Below are 24,838 nucleotides of genomic sequence, written 5' to 3' on the forward strand. Positions count from 1 at the left end.
CCACCAAGATACGGCCGGAAAAAAAAGTTGCAAAAACAGTCGATTTTGATTTGTATCAAGTTCTTTCTTGCATTTTACATGACATATCTTTTTTATTGCATAAATCGATTCCGCTTCGAATGGCCTTTAAGAAAAGGTATGGTTATGGGGGTCTTTATGTGCAAAATGTTGCATTTATTTTCGCTCAAAGTTGTCGCTTTTACATTGAATTATATAGGGAAACTATTTGGTGTATTATGACCATGTTGAGGCACGAACGACAACTCTGTTAGGAGAATGTAAATCGTCAGCTGACCCGAGTGGTAGTTAACCTCAGATCGTCACATGATCTACCATGATCACGTGCTTTTAAGTTCCGTGTTTGACAAGATGGCGGGAATACAGTCCGCTGGCGACGTTGGTGTCCTGAAATGTGCAATTGTATTGCTGATTTTTCGCATGACAGCTATTGTCAGTGGACTGCAATGCATTGCGAATGATAATAGGCCCGTGGATTGGTATGTAAATACTATAATCATTGAAAACTATGTAGAATTAAGAAAAACATGTTATCTCATACTGATCGTGACTGACAGTGACTGACTGAGTTACTCCGTTAGACACTACGACATAAGATGATTTCTGTCACAAGATGTGAAGTCATCAACAATTTGCTTCATGATTTTTTTTTGTTCATATTTTAAGGTCATGAGTAAATTTATATTAAGTAAAGTGTATTGATCCACACAAATCAGCATTGATTCAATGACACAATGCGGTTAAATAATAACTGCCATAAAAGGAAATATTTCAAAACCAATATTTTTCAAAAAACCGAAGACCTATAGATAACACAGATTGGAACTTCGCGCCTTATCGGGCTATCTCTCGGCGGGGTCACGTGGTCGAGAAACCGATAAGTACACTGAGGATCAGCAGACGATTTATTCCATGAATCAATCGGAGTAGTCCGGAGATAGCCGGTGTATCACGATTGCGATAAGATAGCGACGCGTCAGTAGCAACGGCTACGATTCTCTAGCAAAGTTATGCGAAAATGTTACGGCGCTATGAAAGGCGGTTGTAACTTGGTCAATAATGATCCGATTTTTATAAAATAAAGTTTCATAGAAACATGAGTAATTATTTTTTTTTTATAAAATCTCGATTTTATTTACCTACAATAAGAATTTATAATGCCGCGATCGTTGAAGAAAAAGCGAACCTCCGAATCGCGGCGAGAATGCTGTTGAATAGTTTATTTGAAAGGCTTTTGCTGATAAAATATTATTGTATAATTTGGTAATTAAAACAGTTAAAACCTTATAAAATATTATTATTTCAAAACGGATAGATATATGTGGACACATAGATCTAGGTCTCTGATTAAAACAACATTACAGTATAATAAATGCTATGATCGTTCGATCCAAAAACGGTTTCAGTTAGACTTATTTCAATATTAATTGTGTAGATTTTTTCAATTGTTTAATTCTCTTTTTATTTAGATCTTATTCATGAGTTATAGGTTATTAAAGTTTTGTTTGTAATCCAGTTTTTTTCTTTTGGTATTTAAATTAAGCTTTCAGTATCGTGGGCTAGGATTTCGCGAAAAGAAAAAAAACAACATTTCACGCGCGTGTTAATCGTCGGATCAATTAGCGAACTGAAGAAGATGCTTTGTGTGTTTTTTCTTTATTCTTGAGAATTAATTAAAAGAAGGGATCCTAACTTCAATTATCAGTTTGCGTTGTTGATTGATTTTAATTGTGTGATCAGTGGCCGCGGCCGGCGAATTATAGTCATCTCACAGCTTTTGTTTATGTTTTAAAAGTAATCTCACAGCTATCTGTTAAAATATGTTTGTATACTAACTTGCATGTGTAACATTGACAGGAAAACTGGTAATACTAATAGAAGATATTAAATGAGAATTTAAACCCATACTTTCATCTTGTTTTTTATTCATACCAAGATAAACATATTACCCAGAATAAAAATCTTATTTCTTCGATTTGAGGTGAATAATGACGAAGTTTTTCACAATGAACCAAAGCACCTTTGACGACATGTGTGTATAATAGGGTAAAAGAGCTTAAAATTGTACCATCTTTGTACAAGGCCAAAATCCTTTAAAATGAACATTTTCCTCCAGTTTAGTTTATTCATACCTAGATAAACATATCACCAAGCATAAAAATCTGACTTAATCTATTTGGGATGAAAAATGAAAAAGTTTATCAAAAAGAACAAAAACACGTTTGACAGCAATCTTGTACAACAGAAAAAAAGAGCTTAAAATTGTACCAACATTGTATAAGGCCAAATACTTTATTTTCTTCTGGTTTGTTTAAATCTATACTTAGATTAACATCTTGCCTAGCATAAAAATCTTACTTCAGCGATATGGGATGAGAAATAGAAAAGTTTGTCAAAAAGAAACAAACCACTTTGGCGACTGGTGTGAAAAATTATTGAATGGAATAACAGTATAAAATAGTACAAAATGTACAAGGGCAAAATCCTTTAAAATACCTCATTTTCGTCTACTTTTTATAAATCATACATAGATTAACATCTCACCTAGCATAAAAATCTTACGTTAACAATATGTGATGCTTAATGAAGATGTTTAAAGAAAAATGCTTCGGGCCTTTAAATTTTTCAAAAATTATCGAAAATGAACGAATCCAGTGTTCTTTTTCAAATTCCGATAAATTAATAATTAATTAGAATAATAACTACCAAAACCTAAAGAATGATCAACACAGAAAATAAATACTTATATTTATTTACACAAAAAATATTCAATATGTCTTTTTTCGGCGACCGACTTTGCTCACTACGCGAAGTTCGTAACGTTGCGCTTTCAGACATTCATTGCTCTGCAAACTGACAACCGAGCGCTAAAAACACTAATTAACACATTAAGATTGTTAATAACAATATCAATATAATATAAACTACCAGATCATGCTCAGAATACCCTACGACAACAAATATTAACGACTAATGACGAAGAATAATTGATTGCTATATAATAAAATGGCCGACAGTAGCTGGAACAGGGAAGAATCTACAGGTACACCGGCATCTCCAAAATCAATGTCACGTGACCCGCGTCCGCCGTTAGATATTATCGCATATCGCTATCGCGAAGAGGAGAGTTTCCAATCTGTGTTATCTATAGGTCTTTGAAAAAACTGATTTTTCACTAATTTAACAAACAAGACTTATTTCAAATCGTTTGTCTTGTCTTCACCTGTTTAATCTAGAACTTACTTCAACTTCTATAGTGTTCTTATCTATCAAGACATTAAAAAGAGACATGTCAATTTTTGCAAGGGGAACACTATCACTTTCCCACTCAGAAGCAAAGTGAAAATGGCTATGTGCAAACAGCATAAAACCAGAATAGCCTGCGAGTAACTAAGTCTGTGTAGGTTTTTTCTGTTTGCTGCTCAGGGGCCATTCATAAAGTATGTCACGCTCAAGGTGGGGGAGGGGGTGTAAGAAAGTGTGACAGTGTGTGACATGGAGGAAGGGTAGGGGGGGGGTCAGGCGATGTGTGATTTCACACATTTATTTAAAAAAAAATCTTATTTATTTATTATTTTTAGCTCACCTGAGCACAACATGCTCATGGTGAGCTTTTGTGATCGCCTTTTGTCCATCGTTCATCCTCCCTTGTCCGTTGTGCGACGTAAACATTTGCCTTGTTCACTCTCTAGAGGCCACATTTATTGTCCAATCTTCATGAAATTTGGTCCGAAGATTGGTTTCAATGATATCTTGGATGAGCTTGAAAATGGTAAGTTTGCTTGAAAAACATGGCTGCCAAGGGGCGGGGAATTTTTCCTTATATGGCTATATATGGCTATAGCAAAATCTTGGTAACACTCTAGAGGCCACATGTATTGTCTGATCTTCATAAAACTTGGTAAGGAGATTTATCCCAATAATATCTTGGATGAGTTCGAAAATGATGCCGGTTGGTTGAAAAACATGGCCGCCAGGGGGCGGAGCATTTTTCCTTAAATGGCTATAGTAAAACCTTGTTAACACTCTAGAGGCCACATTTATTTTCCGATCTTCATGAAACTTGCTCAGAAAATTTGTCCCACTGATATCTTGGATGAGTTCAAAAATGGTAACCTTTGCTTGAAAAACATGGCTGCCAAGAGGCGGGGCATTTTTCCTCATATGGCTATATGTGGCTTTAGTAAAATCTTGTTAACACTCTAGAGGCCACATTTATTGTCCAATCTTCATGAAACTTAGTCAGAAAATTCATCCCAATAATATCTTGAACGAGTTCGAAAATGATGCCGGTTCGTTGAAAAACATGGCCGCCAGGGGGCGGGACATTTTTCCTTATATGGCTATAGTAAAACCTTGTTAACACACTAGAGGCCACATTTATTGTCCAATCATGATGAATTATGGTCAGAAGATTTGTCTTAATAATATCTTGGATAAGTTCTAAAATGGTTATGTTTGCTTGAAAAACATGGCCACCAAGGGGCGGGGCATTTTTCCTCATATGGCTATATAAGGCTATAATAAAATCTTGTTAACACTCTAGAAGCCACATTTATAGTCCGATCTTCATGAAACTCGGTCAGAAGATTCATCCCAAAAATATCTTAGACGAGTTCAAAAATGATGCCGGTTGGTTGAAAAACATGGCCACAACGGGGGCGGGGCTATTTTCATTATATGGCTATACTAAAACAGTCCCCCACCTGAAAAGTATACTTTTTCCCCTTTTGGGGGGGAAAAATTCCCCCTAAAAAAAATAAATAATAAAATATTTTTATTTTTTTTAAAGATGTGTCTCGTGATTATTTTATCTCAATTCTATTTTAATTTAATGTTTTCAAACATACTAAATTATGAAAAATGCAATGAATTTAGTGCAAACATGTACAAATGTAATTATGAGAGAGTAAGTAAAAAAATTCCCCAAAAAGGGAAACGCCGCGAAAATTCCCCCTCCTAAGGGCTGCGGACCCCTTCCCCCAAAGTAGTGTGAGGGCCCTGTATAACCTTGTTTACACTCTAGAGGTCACATTTATTTTCCGATCATCATGAAACTTGGTCAGAAGATTGTCCCAATGATATCTTGGATGAGTTTGAAAATGGTTTTGGTTGCTTTAAAAACATGGCCACCAGGGGAGGGGCCTTTTTCCTTTTATGGCTATATAAGGCTATAGTAAAACCTTGTTAACACTCTAGAGGCCACATTTATTGTCCAATCTTGATGAAATATGGTCAGAAGATTTGTCTTAATGATATCTTGGATGAGTTTGAAAATGGTTATGTTTGCTTGAAAAACATGGCCACCAAGGGGCGGGGCGGGGCATTTTTCCTTATATGGCTATTTAAGGCTATAGTACAATCTTGTTAACACTCTAGAGGCCACATTTATAGTCCAATCTTCATGAAATTCTGTCAGAAGATTAATCCCATAAATATCTTAGACGAGTTCAAAAATGATGCCGGTTGGTTGAAAAACATGGCAACCACGGGGGCGGGGCTATTTTAATTATATATGGCTATAGTAAAACCTAGTTAACACTCTAGAGGTCACATTTATTTTCCGATCATCATGAAACTTGGTCAGAAAACTGTCCCAATGATATCTTGGATGAGTGTGAAAATGGTTTTGGTTGCTTTAAAAACATGGCCACCAGGGGCGGGGCATTTTTCCTTTTATGGCTATATATGGCTATAGTAAAACCTTGTTAACACTCTAGAGGCCACATTTGTTGTCCAATCTTCATGAAATTCGGTCAGAAGATTGGTCTCAATGATATCTTGGATGAGTTCGAAAATAAATATGTTTGCTTGAAAAAAATGGCTTCCAAGGGGCGGGGCATTTTTTCTTATATGGCTTTAGTAAAATCTTGTTAACACTCTAGAGGCCACATTTACTGCCTGATCTTCATGAAACTTGGTCAGAAGATTTATCCCAATAATATCCTGGACGAGTTCAAAAATGATGCTGGTAGGTTGAAAAAAATGGCTGCCAGGGGGGCGAGGCATTTTTTCTTATATGGCTATAGTAAAACCTTGTTAACACTCTAGAGGCCACATTTATTTTCCGATCTTTGTGAAACTTGGTCAGAAGATTTGTCTCAATAATATCTTGTTTTCTCAGGTGAGCAACTTTGGGCCTTTCAGGCCCTCATGTTTATTTATTATTTTTTTTTAAGTAGAATTTAAAAAAAAAAGAAAAACAAATTGTGCAACATTGAGAATTAGTTTTATGTTAAAATAAGACGAATTGCGTGTCTCCTAAATATGTTGTTCGAATTTTTAACAGGCATCTTGGCTGGGCCCGCTTATTCAATAGGCAGTAAAACAACCTCCAAAAATATGTTCCAAAGTGTGAGTGTGACGTATTTTAGGGGGGGGGGGTCCAAGATTTTGTGACTGGGGGGTAAAAATGGTAAAAAAAAGCGTGACATACTTAATGGACGGCCCCATAGTTACAGAGTATCTACGGTTTGGAAATGAAGCTAATTTTTTTTTAATCTAGTAAGAAATGTCTTACTAAATGTAACTTTCTGAGGGACTATAAACACGTAAAAATACCTATCTTAGTGGGAAAGGGTAAATATTTGCGAGGGGAACACATGCATATGGTATTAAGTCTTGTAGCAGGTTAAACCAGAGGTCAGGGCCATTCACAAACACGTTTCACAAACAGAACATCCAGAATTGCACCAAGATCATGATGTACTGACATTAATTTGATCCCAGATTGTGTGGTGCAAGTTAGAAACCATGGAATGAGAGATACGTAGTCCCAAATAGTCTTGGTTAAATTGAGCATTAATTATAATTTAAAGATAGGAAGAGATTAGAACAATAAAGTGACGGTCTAGTTTATAGAATTTATGAACCTGGATAAATAAATAGAATACATAGCAAGCCATACTACATCATTGTGCATGTTGTTAAGCCTGTTTTATTAGAGTATGATTTGCATGACGTATAATTGTATTTGCCTTGCAGTGTGTGGGGTCAGTGTTACTGGTGGTAGATAATTGAAGAATTGTTTATACTCAATAGTTTGAAAGCAAATGGAGGAGCAATAATTATGAAACTTCATAGTTGATACAAATATATTTGTTATTTTTACTAATGGTGAAGGTTGCTGTAACTCAATATAATAAAATGATTATAGCTTGAACATATTGAGCTATTGTAATGCAAGAATATAATGCATTGAACAACAACTTCATTATGTTTGCATAGGCTGCTCATTGTATCTGCTGTATATGTCCTGCATTGACGCGCACTGTGCGTGTTTTTTCAAGACCCCTGGGCGTTAAACTCAAACTACTATTACATATTCCTAACATTTGAACAGTGTAACATTTTCATTACCTGCCACTCACAGTTTAATCTAATCGTATGACAATGTCTGCTGCAGACCTGCTACATCGTGATGTCCAATTTAACGCAAATCGGCAGTGTATCCCATTTTATTTTTTATCAACTTCCCCATTAAGAAACGCATACCATTAAATCCAGTTTGACCCGGTATTTCGCGCCTTCACTGCGTCTAGTTGATAAGTATTTATAGTGTGACAAACAATACATTCGAACGCTCAATACCATACAGTTGGCGTCATCGGTGTAAAGCGCACATGTCACCTATGACAACGTCCTTTCACTGCTTCCTAGCACCCGAGTTACACGCAGTCCTCAAGGATCATACATTGACAAAATATATAATCAATAATGAACAATGTAAATGGTAATTGCTTAACAGAAACAGCGTACTCCTTCCGTTTTGTTTTAAGAAATCAAATGCATAATTATCGTAAGCGATCATGATCACCAAGTTTTGATACTAATGAAAGAAGAAATAAAACGAGTCAATATCTTTATGATTTATCAGTCGCCTGTTCTGCCAACAATAATTATTATTGTCCCCTACCAGTTTCACTGGAGGGGACTTGTGGTTTACACTCCATCTGTCCGTCTGTCAGTCTGACTGTCAGTCCGTCACACTTTTCTGGATCCTGCGATAACTTTAAAAGTTCTTCATATTTTTTCATGAAACTTTACACATGGATAGATGGTAATATGGAGATTATGCACATCATTTCATTTTTTTCCTACGCCAAAAATTCTGTTTGCTTTTGCAAAAAAATAAAATATTTATTTTTTTACTGACAATGGTAGAGTTTCACCTGTATTGGACCATATTGCTTGGCAATCTCTTGTTGTTTCTAATAGAATTTTTGGAAACTATGAACTAAATGCATAAGTTGGTAGCTAAAATAACTTAACTACTAAACACACAGTAAAAACTGCATCAGAAACTCTTACAATAACAAGAAAAGTTGAGCGCTACATGTATCTCCTACAATAGCCCCTCGTGTCTTATCAATAACCATTGATGTCTGACCACAATTTCAACCAATATAAACAATTCAAAATCGGATAAATTTTGCTACTGTTACAACAGATTCACTTTCATACAATGATCGAGATCCCATTCAGATTTTTTTCCTGATTGTGTCAAACAGACCTAGCCCCCTAAGTTTTTGAAAAACTTTTCAAGTGAAAAAAGTAGTCGCAAGCTTCTGTTAATTGTGAATAAAACATTTCGTGGACTTCTCAAAATTGTGAAATTCAGTTTGTTATGAATTAGTATACAGGTACTGAAAGAATTTTAATTACTTTCATTACTTAAAATTTCTTAACTTAATGCATGAAAAATAATGTTTTAATTGTCTGGATGCTATTTCTTTCAACAGATAATTGCTTACATTCAAATCATCTCATCAACAATATTCCGACAAGTTTACTCTATCTCAACTCATAAGAAAGCGTTTTTCTCGTCGTCTTGAGGTATTGACACATTTGTTTAGGTGTTTGAACTGTGTGTGACAATTGACAAACGGATAACTACCACCTATAAACTTCCTGATTCGATTATATACACTTTGCATCCTTTAGCATTTCCCTTTCTTAATAGTGAGGATATTAAGTTTAACTGTCTATCTGACATGACTAAACATGAGTCGCTTTCTGAGAAAACTGGGCATAATGCATGTGCATAAAGTGTTGTCCCAGATTAGCTTGTGCAGTCTGCACAGGCTAATCAGGAATGACACTTTCCGCCTAAACTTGATTTTGCTAAGATATTTTCTTGAAATGAAAATATCATAAAAGTTAAAAGTGTCGTCCCTGACAAGCCTGTGCGTGCAGCACAGGGTAATCTGGGACAACATTTTTTGCACGAGCATCAAACCCCGTTTTCACAGACCACAGCCCAATTAAAAACATCACTTATTGCCAATTTTATAGTATTCATAAGCAAGATAAAAAACCACTGAATATTGCTATTTAAATAAATGTGATATATTTTTATTATTTTTATTCCAAGGGGCCCTTTTCCCAAATGGCGGAAAAAACACACTCTTCTTTGATAATGACAGAAAGGAATGTTATTGTTCGAAGACTTCAAACAACGCTGTGTGGGTGACTGGAGGGGCGGGAGATCTTAACTTTACTTGTTCAAAACCCATCATAATCAATCCGACTGCATGTGCTTAGTACTTTGAACTAGGATACTATTGTTATTATTGTATGATATCATGAATATAAAATGTCCTGCTTTATAGACTTCATTTAGTAACCTGTTGTTGAATTAATTAAAAAATCATCATTTCATATATATATATATATATATATATATATATATATATATATATATATATATATTGGTTTTAATGCATTTGCTTTTCTCATAATAGTTAAAATAACTTAAATTTGTGTACAATATGTATTCTATTGACATAAACAAATTAAAGGTTAAAGGTGAGGTTTATAGTCTGCTTCGATATGCACCTTCAGCCGACTTCGACATTATCTCCCCGATCACTGGGATTTGAGTCGTCCATTTACATATGGCGCACAAGGCAGCAACGGCACATTGACTTATTTCCCTCACAGGTACCCTTTTATACACCTGGGTGGAGAGGAGAAAGGGTGGGATTTATTTTTTGCTTAGAAAAATCCAGTGCCCTGGGCGGGATTCGAACCAAAGAGTTTCCGATCCCTAGACCAGCATCTTACCACTAGACCACTGTCCCCACCAAATAAATTATTAAATTTATTAAAAATTATTAAAAATTAAATTTTCTTACTTAAATCTTACTTAAATCTGTATTAAGACATAGCATCTTCAATATTACATTAAATACTAATAATGTTTTGGTAACAGTTTATCCTAATTATGCAATTTCTGTATGTTATAGTGCAGTAAAGCCTCTAAACTTACTAACACGTTTATTTTTACATTTAAAAAAGTAACACTATTAAATGCATTTCTTTATAATGCATATTAGTTTTTGATTAAATAAACCTAATGGAATGAAAAAAATAAAAATATATATTGCAGAAGTTACATTACATGAGCAATTTTGACCCATATATTTGACCTTGAAGGATGAACGTGACCTTAACCTTTCACCAGTCAAAATGTGCAGCTCCATGAGATACACATGCATGCCAAATATCAAGTTGCTATATTCAATATTGTAAAAGTATTCATAAAATAAGCAATTTAGGCCACATATATTTGACTTTTGACCTTGAAGGATGACCTTGGCCTTGACCTTTCACCACTCGAAATGTGCAGCTCCATGAGATACACATGCATGCCAAATATCAAGTTGCTCTCTTCAATATTGCAAAGGTATTCATAAAATAAGCGATTTGGGCCACATATATTTGACCTCTGACCTTGAAGGATTACCTTGGCCTTGACCTTTCACCACTCAAAATGTGCAGCTTCATAAGATACACATGCATGCCAAATATGAAGTTGCTATCTTCAATATAGCAAAAGTTATTGCAAAATGTTAAAGTTGGCGCAAACCAACCAACAGATCAACCAGCCAACCAACAGACCAACCAACAGACAGGGCAAAACAATATGTCCCCCCACTACTATATTTTACCTGATGCGATGAGAACAATCGCAAATAATGCAACATGCTTGTCCATTGCTATGCTTTGTTCACCTTTACAAGTTTAGAGAATGAATGTGAAATATATACTGCGGACTCTTTTAAACCTCACTTTAAAGGTCAAACACAAGATAAGGTATTACCTTAATAAATTGTATCAAGACGGATGTTCAGTGACAAGTGTACAATATTCATTGAAAAAACACATTAATTTGAGGTAAATAACAACCGGATGTATTTCAGTGAGTAGAGTAACAATAATGTTTTACGTTCATAAAATGTCTTTGATGTGTTTATTCGCTTACGTTATTTACGTCATTTAGAGTCGGTAAACAAGGCAAGCCCAATCGACGAAATGTATGGTATGTATTGTCTCGCTTTTGAAATAAATGTTAACAACGCTTACACGCACGTAATAATAACATTAGACAAATGATGGTGCTGTTTATTTAGATTTTTTGTGAACTTAAACAAATGTGAATTGGCACGATAAATATGTTATGTTAATTTAAACGACTGAAATCATATAGTGAACTTCGTTTTTCTACCTGTTTCATTTTTAGAAAACACCTGCCTATGTGTCGGCAATATAAAAAGTATTTAATGTAAAATACCGAGTCACATTCAAAAGTTCTTTCAAACTCAAAGGAGGTGATTGCAAAAATGCGCATAATAAACGATCTAAAGATAGCACAAGATCCATTATATATTGAAATTAAAGAAATGGCAAATAGTTTGTAACAGCCTACAAGCACAAGAAAAGTACAAGAAAATACTCAATGTGTGCAAAAATTAAGGTTCATGGAAAAAAAATATTCGAAATTGTTGTTAACGGAATTTAAGACAGCAGCTTTAAGAATTGTTATTATGCGTAATGGAAGGTTATAATTAAATAAATACACAGTCATAAATATGTGTTAACAACGCCATCAAGTGGTAGCACTTCACGCGTGTCTTATGTTTAAGAAACAGTTAAATGTCAACGGTCAAGGGTATTTGTAGTAATATATGTATGCGAATTTTCCTATTAAGCATTTGTTTCTTCAAAAAAAAAAACTAATGCAAAATAGAAGATATGAATTGCTTATACATAAATATAGGCTTGTACATTATCGCAAATCAAACGGGCATCAAACATTCGGTTTAATTACCACATTTTTTGGAATGTGATATTATGCATGTGCATTTTGTTGCTGTAGTGAAAAATTAATACTGCTGGATAATATTTACTCAAAAATTAAGGTTCAACATTTAATCACAAAAATACTAAACTTTCAAATCCAGTAGGTACATGCACGCTATTTTGGACTAAGATATTGAACACACACAAAATCTACCCTGTAGAACTGTCGTTAATGAGACAGCGGGTATTCTATTAATAATAACGGAAGCCAGTATATACACCCTTAAACTGTCAATCAAGCAATATGTATGCAAATATCGCAAATTCATACACCTTGACATATGTGTATACTTCTAACAGAAAGCTTAAATCCTAAGCCCGTTCTACATTCGTCTATGCTTATACTGAAAAAAGGCAAAGGATTGTTTAAATTTAACAATAAAAAAGATAACGGTCATGGTTGTAAAACGTTCTAACCACTAACTAATATTATTGTTAAATCATTTAAAGCGTATATTGTCATACACCAATCCGAACTAAAATGCAAATTGTTGCGTTTTTCGTACAGACCTTCTCTACGTTAACTACACTGATTTAAGCGTTGACTTGAATAACAGACCGGCGAGATCATTAGAGTTCTGGTGTTGGTAAATTAAAAAGTGTCACCATCAGTCATTAAACACAAGTATAAAACATCATTGTAATAAAAGTACATGCATGTTCAATGTGTGGAATGAATAATGTGGTAGAAAGAGCCTGAATGTGAGTACAATTTAAGGCACTTAACACGTAACAGGCATATTGTGAATAATCTCTCGATTATTTGTCAACCGATTTCGTAAATGTGTTTTGAATATGAACGACCTCGTTATATTTAAATCTCTTTTCTATAAATAATATTCGATGAGATCCACGGTGATGTATTAAACAAAAGCGCTCTAAAATAAAAACTTGACGTACTCTACAAATAATGTACTTTCAGAGAAAAGCATTTAACAGTAAATCTCATTCCAACATGGTCTAATCAAGCATCAATTCCTGACTTCTCATTTTCATTGATGAAAACTCATGGTTCTTTTGCCAGATTGACCTATGACTCTCATCGAGAACCCATATAATCTGCCGCATACATTAATGATTAATGCTCCGTTTTTTATCCATAATTAATGAACGCCTCAATATTTTCAAAAATTGACACCGGATTAATGTTTACCGATATTTTTATGCATCCAGATTTGATATAAATATTATAGATCTGAACAAAAAAATACATTAAGCCCTGTTTTCCCGGAACACGCGCTGGACATAAACCTTTAAAAACGCTATACAAATTCCAGTACTTGTGCACTTAATTGATTGTAAACAATGACGGTTGAAATCCGTGCGTGGAAATTTTTCTGGCAACCAAGAGGTTCGTCAACGTTCATGAAGCCTTTCATTCATAAATGTATATGCGTTTGGTGTCAAAACCAGCAACACCGGATGTAAAATCTATTTTTAACCTGGCATATTATCCGCTGCTGTGTGCACCCGCCAATTAGTTTAAAATGGATTCCGAACCGGTAAGTCGATTACATAACATCAGAACATAATATCCCTTCCAAAAAGGGCGCTATGCTGCTTAATAGTACATGTATATTGCAAAAAAGTGAAGCTCCCCACATATAATGTCGCAGTTAATAACAATACAAGTTATGTTTCATAATATCACGTTGCTGTAAAAAAACGGTGTAAATCAGTTCTATAAAGGGACATTATGAAATAAACATGTACTGAAATTAAATTGCTACTGCGTAAAATTGTTAAAGGTTATTGTTTTCACAATTTACTCGCCAAAAGTAATTAATTGCTCACCATTGGCATTTAAATGAAATTATTCTCGGTTTGATAAATACGGTATAGTATGGTTTTATACATGTTATTAAGAAGAGAGATTATGGTAATGGTTTTGTCCCGTAATCGTTCATAGTTCATAGACGACACATAGTTACTAACAATGTTCATTACTCTTAAATTACCGGTATGTAGCCTATCATTCGATTTCTCATCATGCGCGAATTGCCAAGATGACGAGTTTTGCATTAACTCCCATTTTCTCGTGCCGCGCATGGGACAAGTCGGTCCTTCTTTATTTATGTTAATTTCTCTGCATAATACAGGATAAAATATTCAACAACACCATGTATCAGTTTCTAGTCCAATTTAATGTCTAACATACTTAATATTTTCGGTTATACAAATACAGTCTGATAGCTACATGATCGTATCTTTCTCGATCCGTACACCTCCAAGTCTAAACGCTAACTGCCTTGTTTCCCTCTAACATCTGGCCCGTGAAACTCAGTTATGAATCCCATTGGTCAGTGTTCTATGTGTCTTTATTTCTAATTGGCTGAATTACAATCTGGAGAAGTCACTATTCAAGTATGAACACGTTAATGAGCGTTGTGGTACAAATAATAAATAATGCAAATACAGCCTAAGGCTTGTGTCAACAGCATTGCAACCCCTTTGTTGTTAATGCATACTCGCTACTGATATACTTGTCAATATTTCGTACATAAAGAAAACCCAAATATTTCACCCAATTTTTCATCATTATTTGACAGTTTAGCGCGAGTAATGAACGGGTTTTGTGTTTAAGATTTGGAGCGAAAGCGCTCGAGTTTTTCGTTTTGAGGTATTTTATGAGTTGCAAATCTATTGAGTCTCCATTCAAGCGTGTATTTTACAGGCATAAGTAATTGAACAGGAACGAAAGGGTGATAACCACGCCCGCCCGCCCGCCCGCCCGCCCGCCCGCCCTTAATGAACATACGTGTGTCTAATTACTCGGTAATTACTCGGTTACATTACTTTTACGTTTATAATTTTGCAATTATAAAGTCGATATTAAGTTTATTCAGTTCGGTTTTTAGTCCATGTGAGATGGGATCTAAACACGAACCAATTCCTTTACTGACAAAGTCGATGGGTGTATTTTCATTTAAGACTGAAGCAGTTAAGTTTTCTTGATTATTTGTATTAATCTTTTACTTCATATTGTGTTTTAATGTGGATTTTAAAGGTATGTGTTTTATGTTTGAGACTCACACTTCCCGGAGAGTACTACCAGCATATTTATTGAAATCTTGGTATCTTTAAATGTCAGTGTTATAATTTGTTGTATTCTAACATAATAAACGTTTAATTTTAAAAGATATTCTTATTTTACGATAAGTTATTTTTTCCGTTTTTGTGTGACTGGTTAGATGTTGACGTCGGTTACGTATAGCTGTTAAAAAATTTCGTCATATGCGGTTAGGGTTGCGTATTCCGCTCGCGGTTTTACCTGAATCGTTAATATTTTTTTCGATTATTGTATGGGGTGTTTACGTCATGTACACCTCTCTTGATTGGTGTAGAAGGATGAATCTTGCAGATAATAGCAGATTCTTTAAACTAATTAATGTTTCACAATTGTAAATTTATAATAGTTAAGCAACTTAACGTGATTGATGGGCGTTGGGGGCGTCCTGTGTGCACTTTGGGTATCGGCGGGGATAAGTTTATTCAAATCGTAACATTTGATTTTAGGTATATACTTTCCGTCGAATCGTTATGAATATATTTGTACTTTTCACATGCCACACATGTGCATGATAAGTATTAATAATGATATGCCCTACATAATTTAAATAGTATCGTTTCAGTTCTTTATACATCTGAACAAGGATGTTACCACGTCTACAGTCGTCTCGAGATTAATCAACTGAGCGGTGCCATTGAGGTCGATCTACGTTGAACATGGAACACATACGGGCGTCAAAAGAATATTTTTTTGCATTTAAATGTCGAAGTCCTGTCAAATACAAGCAATCACTCCTATTTTGTATTTGGGTTATTATTTGTACGATAATGATAATGATGTTGATAGGATGATGATGTTATGGTTGATAAAGATGAGGAGAATTTAATAGTATTTAGAGAATAGAGAATAATACACTATGTGTTTCATTATTGCCATGTAAATGTATTATCTCTTTTAAATATGTTGACTGTTGTGTGATACGACGTAAAGTTCGACAATAAAAATGAAACACTACATGAGATACACTTAAGGTTAAAAGTTATTTTAAGTGTTCTTCAACATAAATTTATATTCGATCAGGCGTGCGACAATCTAGTGTCTAGTATTGTTTGAATTTATTTCATCACTTTCCTGTAGCGGTAGGTGTTCAAAAACCAAATTTCAGAAGATAGTAAGTCGCATGATAAGTCATTAATTAATCTTTGCAAGTTGTGGTATACTCCCCCCCCCCAATATTGACAATACCCAGACCGTTGTGACTTTGAAATGTTCTTTGCTTCAGAGATGTTGTTCAACTAAATTCAATATAATTCAACTAAATTCAACATGATATTGTATATAATTATTAATAAATTAATACGCATTCAACATGTTGTACTGTATGACCCCGCTTAGCGAAATACAGTTGACACTTGTCGGTAATCACCGATGAGTACTAATTCAAAACATTAAGGTTATTGATTTGCGCGGGGTTTGAACGTAAGAATTGCATGGTGATATTTGTTCGCTCATATCTTAGCTATATGTACAGATATAAGATTCCAACGTAATTATAATTATATTAGAAAGATAAGTTATTTTACTTTGAAAGCCTAAATCTGACACACTTTACAATGCTATCCTGTCATATGACACCAATATGAGACACCAATAAAAACCGAGGATTTCATATACTTCGCCTAAATGGCATTTTGTCTACTTTGGTCTTCATCTAAAGATAGATAATGGGAGAGCCATACACATATCCAATTGAATTTCGCAAACTCTGTAAAAAGAGAATGGTATGAAACCTTTGTTTCTTGTGTTTCTTGTGTTTCATATTGGTTAGATATATTGAAAGTAGTTTAAGGATATTACAATGAGGTGTCTTTCTTATAAGATGAGGTATATGTCTAACACGGCGTATTATACGCACATATAATGTAGTTAATGTAGCACTTTTGTGCTTTCCCTTCTATGCTTATGCGAAACAGAACATACAAACGTGTTTACAATATCACGGACTTAGCACGGCTGGATTTAAGTCGCAGCCATAAGCTGATTGAAATGCTTAATTTGTATGGTATTTGTATGTATAATAAAATAAATATTGCATTTATTTTTGGTCAAAGTGCTTTTGGAAACGCTCGAAATAATATGTCGCCTCGGTTTTTCCTTTGTCACTAGAATTTTTGCAAGTAGGAATGCACTAAAAAGGTTGGAATGTATAAAACAAAACACGTTAAGCTGTGTAGAAGTTTTGTTAAAAGACAGTGGGTTCAGTTGTAAAATAAATCACTTTGAACACAATACCAAAACAAAAAAGTATAATGCATAAACGAATTGGTTTGCGTTAATCAATCGCAGCTTGTTATAATCATGTTCTTACAATATTAATTATAAATGTCTGTTAGTACAAGCCATCAAGTCGGTATGATAGGGAGAAATCATAGCGTGATTAACTTTAAAATATATTTCTCACATACTTATGTGTCACGAAGTATAATATCGTCCGTGTTCGTGTTCTTTGATATTTCATAATTTTAATCATTAAAAAATATTTTTATTTTATATGTTTTATCTACTTTCAAAAACTGAATACACAATAAATGGATGAATTCAAAATCAAGTGCATTATGATTCAGGAACATTATGTAAATAATTCGCGAAAAAAAGTAGATGTAATCACAATTTCTCATCGCAATGGTTTTCTATTTAAATACATTTATTTATCTTTTCATTGTTATTATTTATGATACTGTCTTATATATAATTTCTCAACACGTCCTTATATTAATCATAGAACCTTTGCCCAAGCCGCTGAAGTATTTGGTTGTTCGGCGACATACTGCGCGTATTTGTTGTTCATTTCACCTGCGCCCGACGCAAAACAACATGTTTCACCTCACAATTAACCAGCAAAAAAAAGAAATTTATATTGTCAGAATCTTTCTCAGGCCTAAACAGTTGTATATTATAGCTGATCTTTAATACATGTATTCCTTCTTTTTTTTAATCAATATTGTTACAATCATTTATATATATATATATATATATATATATATATATATATATATATATATATATATATTGTTAAATAAGAAAATTAAGTATATCTCACAGTAAGACAATTATGATAGATAGTCTTGAGAAATACCGAGTCTGAAAAATGATCAATTTTAGACATATCAGTCTGTTTTCGAAGTTGTTCTAACATATACAGAATACTCACAATCACGAAAGTGTACACAGAAAATAACGTGGATAACACTAAAAAAGCACCAAGAATCAACCATCAATTCCTTGAAATAAATTCTTATGTATTACAAGTTATGTATAAAACTAAAATTATATACACGTTTACGATATAATCCACATCCGTTTTAACGCAAACTTCGGAATACATGAAAACTGCTCTTCTACGCTGTTTCCTCGAACAATGCAAGCTCTGCTTAATGTCTCTGAAAGCTATAATACGAGCTATTCACCTGTTTGTACTAGTTCAATTGGCATCAATTGTTTTGTATTTTAATTACAACAGTCAATATTAAAGGAAAAATATTGGGCCGAATTGCGTTTTAAAAACAGTAAATAAAATGGATACGTTATAAATAACAACAACTCATAATAAGTGGAATGTATTACATGCATTTAACATTTTGAACTTAAAATTGATAAAATGTGAAAATGTAATAACTGAACTGAATAATGTTATATTTGTTGCATTGACCTTTGGTATGCGAACAACAATAATGAAGCAAATGACGTTATGAAACATTTATATTCGTATACAAACATTGTTTGCGTTAGACAAACAAATTAATAGAACGTGCTTGAAATATATAACTTAAAATAACACAATAGATTGTTGTTACTAATGTATATATTGCGTTAAAGAAGATTGATTGCAGCTGGCTCGAAATTTAATCAAACAAGCTCATTTATTGGTGTATAAAATGATACCAATAATGCTGTCACTCACTTCCATGCCTTATGGCATAAGTGTGATTTTACATTTCTTCATTAGAATAGAATGGGTGTTGACTTATGTCAGTAAATCGCTAGTAATTATTGACAGTGAATGTTTGCATTTTTGTTTCACGTGTCAGAGTTTAACCATTGGAAAGGATCGTATCCACTGATACGCACCCATGGGTGTTTGTTAACAATGTGCTTTGTGGTAACGACATGAATAATATATATGTTGGCTCACTATAAAGGAAAATGCGTGGTGTCAATAACCTAAGCAGAGAGTTGAGAAAGGTCCTGCAGGCTGATGTATACTGCACACGGGAATTATTATGGTATGGCTGTAGCGTCGTTAAATGTCGCAACGCCGTTATATGTCGCAAGCTACGGGATATGTCGCAAAGTTGACGATAATTGCTCAAGGAACGATAAATGTCGCAAATCCTAATGACGATATATGTCGCAACTTATACGATAAATTTCGCAAACACGCCAGTTACTGCCGATATATGTCGCAACATTAACGATAAATGTCGCACACATTTGTAAGTCATGTAAAAAATGAAACGTTGAAGTAAAATGACTAAAACGTTAAGGTTAAATCTAGATTACCCGACGAAGTTCCACCAGAATGGTCATTTTCTTACTATGTATTGTCCGAAATGGTCAGTTGTGGTCAGTATTTTCCATAAATGTCAGTTGCGGTCAGTATTGTCCGAAACGGTTAGTTGTGGTCGATATTGACCCAATCAATTCTTATAATTCTTTGCTCAAGTAGCCAGTTGCTGATTTCCTTGTGCTAAATGGACTACTGTGATCAAGATTGGCAAATGTTGTAAGATGTGATAAAACTGTAACATTATTACAGCAACACAAATTACAATAAAATTGTATTGAATAGTGTATGTTAGTTACATGACTGTAGTATATGTATCATTATCTTAATTAATGTATTACTATTTTGCAGACGCACTGGCATATGCCGTAGTTTGTATCAGCATACTGATGAACTGACTAAAGACTGATATGTTCTTTTTATTTTTTCAATATAGTTGCCTTCAATTAATGCTTAACATATAGGCAGCGGTAGTCTATGTCGCCGATTCACTGACTCGCTGCAGAGTATCAATCTAGTGAAAAACACCTCATCACCGTTAATCAGTGAACTTAGCCTTCTGTTAGTTAATTTTCTTTACTTTCGTGAATATAAAAGTATTTGGTGAATAACAGTGTCAAAGATCATCCTCCGTACAGAGTAATTTTGTTTTATTAGATTCCTGATCCTTTTTTTTAAATTTGAACTCGTACTCGTCACGGGATTAAATCCTTCAGTAGAATTGCCATTCTTTCGCTTTGATCTTTATGTTTCATCTTGACCCTTGGAGCTTAAGGTACGGGTGTTTTGTGCGACAAGTTGTCTCCACATGGTTATCATTTGTGTCAAATTATTTTTAAATCGCAAATACATCATTAACAGTCCTGAAAATAATATCGGATGATAAGGACATGCGTTCATATGCATGTACATATAGCAGCACTGATAAATACTGTTACATGGTCTATTAACTTAGCATGATTTTATGAATATTCACATTTGCTAATAGGCAATGCAAAGATTGCATACTCGAACCAATTAACATACCATGAAGTGAAGTGCTTTGTGCAATTTGTGTTTTATAAGCAGATATAAAAACTGACTAGTGAGGTCAGAGAAAATATAGTTTACATTTATTCAACTCAAAGCCGACCTTAACCGGATAAATAGGTATCCCAAATCTAGGTCACTTTCAAGATGACTGGTAACAATGATACTGTTTTATCATATTGATTCATATAATGTTCCTGGTAGATGAAAATTACTTGCAAAATAATGAAATATGATATCTGTTAAGGTGTTTAATTTAATTACTTATTTAACCTTATGTAACACCAACTCATCTCTGCGCTGATAGCGAGGAGAGGCAGATAAGAGAGCGAGGAGCGAGATAGCTGCTAGAGGAGAGAGCTCTTCGTCTCTTCTCTCTCTCTCTCCTTCGTCTTTCTGATCGGAGAGCTCTATCTCTCTCGTTCCCTTCTGTCTCTCTCTCTCATCTCGTCTGTCTCTCTCTCTCTCTCTCTCTCTCTCTCTCTCTCTCTCTCTCTCGCTCTCTCTCTCTCTCTCTCGCTCTCTCTCTCTCTCGCTCTCTCTCTCTCTCTCTCTCTCTCTCTCTCTCTCTCTCTCTCTCTCTCTCTCTCTCTCTCTCTCTCTCTATCTCTCTGTATATATATATATATATTCAATGTTGGCCCCTGTAGATGATATGATCTGGTCGCTCTAATTACAGGTATACTCCATTTCGAGCTACTTGTAGGTAACTACACATAAGTCTCCTCCAAAGTACATGTTGATCACGTCAATGATGCAGTTCTGTTTACAATGTGGGCAAGCTCATCAGGGACACACAAGCCTGGTTCGATGTCTGTGGATGCGTGCAAACGGAAGCATCTTGCGTCCATCCGTAGTTCGCAGATTCAACGTTGATTAACAACGGGACTAAGCATGAAATGGTGACTTTAGCTTCTTCACAAACGAGGAGTTTCCTAGTGGCTGAAAAAATAATAGTTTTTGTGTTTTTCTTTTTGTAAAACATGTATACGACAGGATTAAGCTATTTACTGCAAAGTTATAATTTAATAATCACCAGACAGTAAAACTAAAGCCGCTATGTGTGACAAATATAAATGAGACCAAACATCCTTCAATGAAATCTCTGCAATACATGACTTAGCAAATGCATTACATTAAGCATCATTGAATGAAATAGTAATAATACAAATTACATTGGACGTAAGGTCTATTTGGAGAAATCCCTTCAAACAAGTATTTTGGCGTGTAGTCGGATAATTAATATTTAGATCCTTAAAGCCGAATCCGATTCGTATCGCTTATACAAAAATAATATTATATCCTGCCTCTGTTACAAACATTGACCTAATAAAGCAGGGTCGAATAAAATTTCCCTATCTCAGGTCAACAGGAAGTAGTGTATTCCTACGCACATAAAATTTCCCTATCTCCGGTCAACAGGAAGTAGTGTATTCCTACGCACGGTGTGACACGTAACCTTTCCAATTCACTACATAGGGGTGAAGTATTTTACCAATATCGGCTGCTATCGTAGTTGTAGACCAAGAAAAATATCGATTCGTTTTTCAGTTCGTTTCATATTTTCAATAGGAAAGTATTAAAAGGAACAGTTTAAAGTGGAGCTATTTTCTACGAGACACAATCGGTAGTTATTTGGTCGTCAAGAATGTTGTGTATATGTAGTAGGCTCGGCAAGAATAATTATATTGTTATGTCAATTTATCATTTGTCTTTGAAATAATGTGTCAACGGCATGAAGCAGGATAAATCGAATACATGGTTGGTGCCGAGATGGAGAAAGTTAATCCGGTTCGGCCCGAAAAAGAAAAAGAGGGCTCGCTAAAGCTCGCCTTATTTTCTTTTTCTCAGCTTCACCGGATAAACTTTCTCCATCTCGGCACCAACCATGTAATCTCTATATACATATTTGATTTCATATATTTAAATTTATATCTCAAATAATGTATAAACCTTCATTTATTGAAAAATTATATTCACATTATTCTTCAATACTAGAGAACAATCATGAATACAAGAGAAAAATTTAAACTCAAATTAGTCATTTGTCTGAGAGGCGGACATTCTAACTACACCGCAACAGTAAGCCACAGATGGCATAAGACCCTTTTTCGCATGACGCGGCTCCATTGTTGTAACATTCCGCCTATTGTTAAAATCATGCTTCCTTTAAATTAGATCTTAAGTTAGTAAATCATCATATTGTTAATATTATGTTTGTCTTTGCGGTATAATTTGTAGTTTACTAATAATAATGCACTGATAGATTTGATATTGACTGTGTGGCAGACAAAAAATAAATTAAACAAAATCCGCAGATGCAGGGATATATTGCTAGTCATAATAACAGTAAACAAGAGCTAAAACGATTAGAATGAAACATGGCAATGTGGTCTAAAATTTATGGAGGAATACATGTAATGACAACGCAGAATCTCTTACGTAATTTTTTAATGCAGTGTGTGTTTGCTGCAGAAAACGAAAGGCATGTACTAAAATGTTTATAAGAAATATCAAAGAACAAACACTAATATTTACCTGGTAAACAAGTCGCGCTACCGGTCCATTCTCCGAGTCCATTACAAGTAAAACTCATGTTGCTTATCGGAGACGGAATATAGCCTTTGTTGCAAAAATAGGGCACCACATTAATATTGTCTGATTAGATTTGAATCTTGTGATACATATATGTCATATATGTATTTATTGTTCAATTTAGTCAAGTTACTCTACCACATGTAAAATCATGCTGTTCATATGTTAAAAAATGTCTAATCGCTCTGATATTTACAAGTCTGTTTGTTATGATCGACATGAAAAAAAAACGACAGACTTACGGTATTGTGTTTAGCAATATTTGTGTATTACACAGAGATGGAAGCGATAGCATTGTGTACATTGGCCTGACATCGGGCTTAACATAGACTAGAGATAAAAAACCTATAGAGTGTTAATAGACGATTATACAATACCTGAGTTTCTTGGCAACATGATGCACTACTATTCATTTAATGTGTCATATGTATTGAAACAGTGTTTTTGTTATCAATTAAAAAGGCAAATTTGTGCATTTATATTAGTTACATAAATATATACAAATTATTAGATGGATTTCACACGTAACAACACAACTGAAGAAGACAAACGTAGATTATCAGTTTGTTTGCTTTTTAACTGATGTCCCGGCCTCGTATGTACTACATCCTTCTAATAAATGAATATAAGGATTCGGTTTGTATGAATATGATCGAACTTCAATGCAATTGTGTTTGGTGTTCTTCGAATTCAGTTTTTTTTTATTTTTACATCGATCTAAATGTTATCTCTTTTTTAAGCAAAATATTCATATTGTAGTCATAAAATATTGCACGTTAACGGTGTTCTCAGGGATATCGATGAAAAATGCAATAAAATACATAAATCTTACCTGTTGCGATTAGAACAATCGCACATAATACCAACAGCGTGTTCATTGTTTTGCTTTGTTCAACGCCACAAAATAAATGAATCAATACATTAATAAGAATTATATATCGCGGACTTTTTTCTATAGCTTCGCATTAAACGCACTATTTCGCCAATTATATATTCATAATTGTTCTGTTACGCGTGTAACGAAAACACATTCTTTTGATTTAAATAACAAACCGGATATAATAATATAAAGTTGTAGGCGACAACGTAATACGTTCATGAAAACACTACCTGATTCAATCGCATACCTCTTTAAGATTGATACACATATAAGTTGGCACCACTTAATGGTAACGTAGATTGTTTTTAGTGAAGATGCGCACGACTCTGGGTTATAAGTTATAGGTTTCCAAACCCTTATCGAAAGTAAAACGACAGCCTGCGCTGTAAATGTGGGCGTTGAATTTATTTCTTATTTTAACACCTTTGCATTTTAATCGGAACATGTATTGGTGTTTTATTGACTTGAATCCAATGCGTAGGGTTTAAGTTTATGAGAAAATGTGTTTTATATTGATACAAATCAATTACATAGTTTTGTCACGCTGCAATACAAAGCTGTAATTATATACGAGTTCTAGGAAATATGCACGTCGTTT

General features: G+C 34.2%; 1 protein-coding gene and 1 long non-coding RNA gene across 2 annotated transcripts in view; one reads left to right on the forward strand and one right to left on the reverse strand.

Annotated features, from left to right (window-relative positions):
• Window positions 1-24,838, reverse strand: part of LOC127839277 (uncharacterized) — a 193,269-nt gene that overhangs the window by 63,954 nt on the left and 104,477 nt on the right. The gene's annotated exons all lie outside the window — the stretch shown is intronic.
• LOC127839273 (plancitoxin-1-like) overlaps window positions 334-24,838 on the forward strand; it is a 284,745-nt gene continuing 260,240 nt past the window's right edge. The window contains exon 1 of the mRNA XM_052367555.1: window positions 334-497. Within this exon, the coding sequence (XP_052223515.1) occupies window positions 370-497 (128 nt within the window). The 5' untranslated portion in view covers window positions 334-369. The remainder of the gene's footprint in view (window positions 498-24,838) is intronic.

The sequence above is a fragment of the Dreissena polymorpha genome, chromosome 7, assembly GCF_020536995.1.
Source record: "Dreissena polymorpha isolate Duluth1 chromosome 7, UMN_Dpol_1.0, whole genome shotgun sequence".
Lineage (NCBI taxonomy): Eukaryota > Metazoa > Mollusca > Bivalvia > Myida > Dreissenidae > Dreissena > Dreissena polymorpha.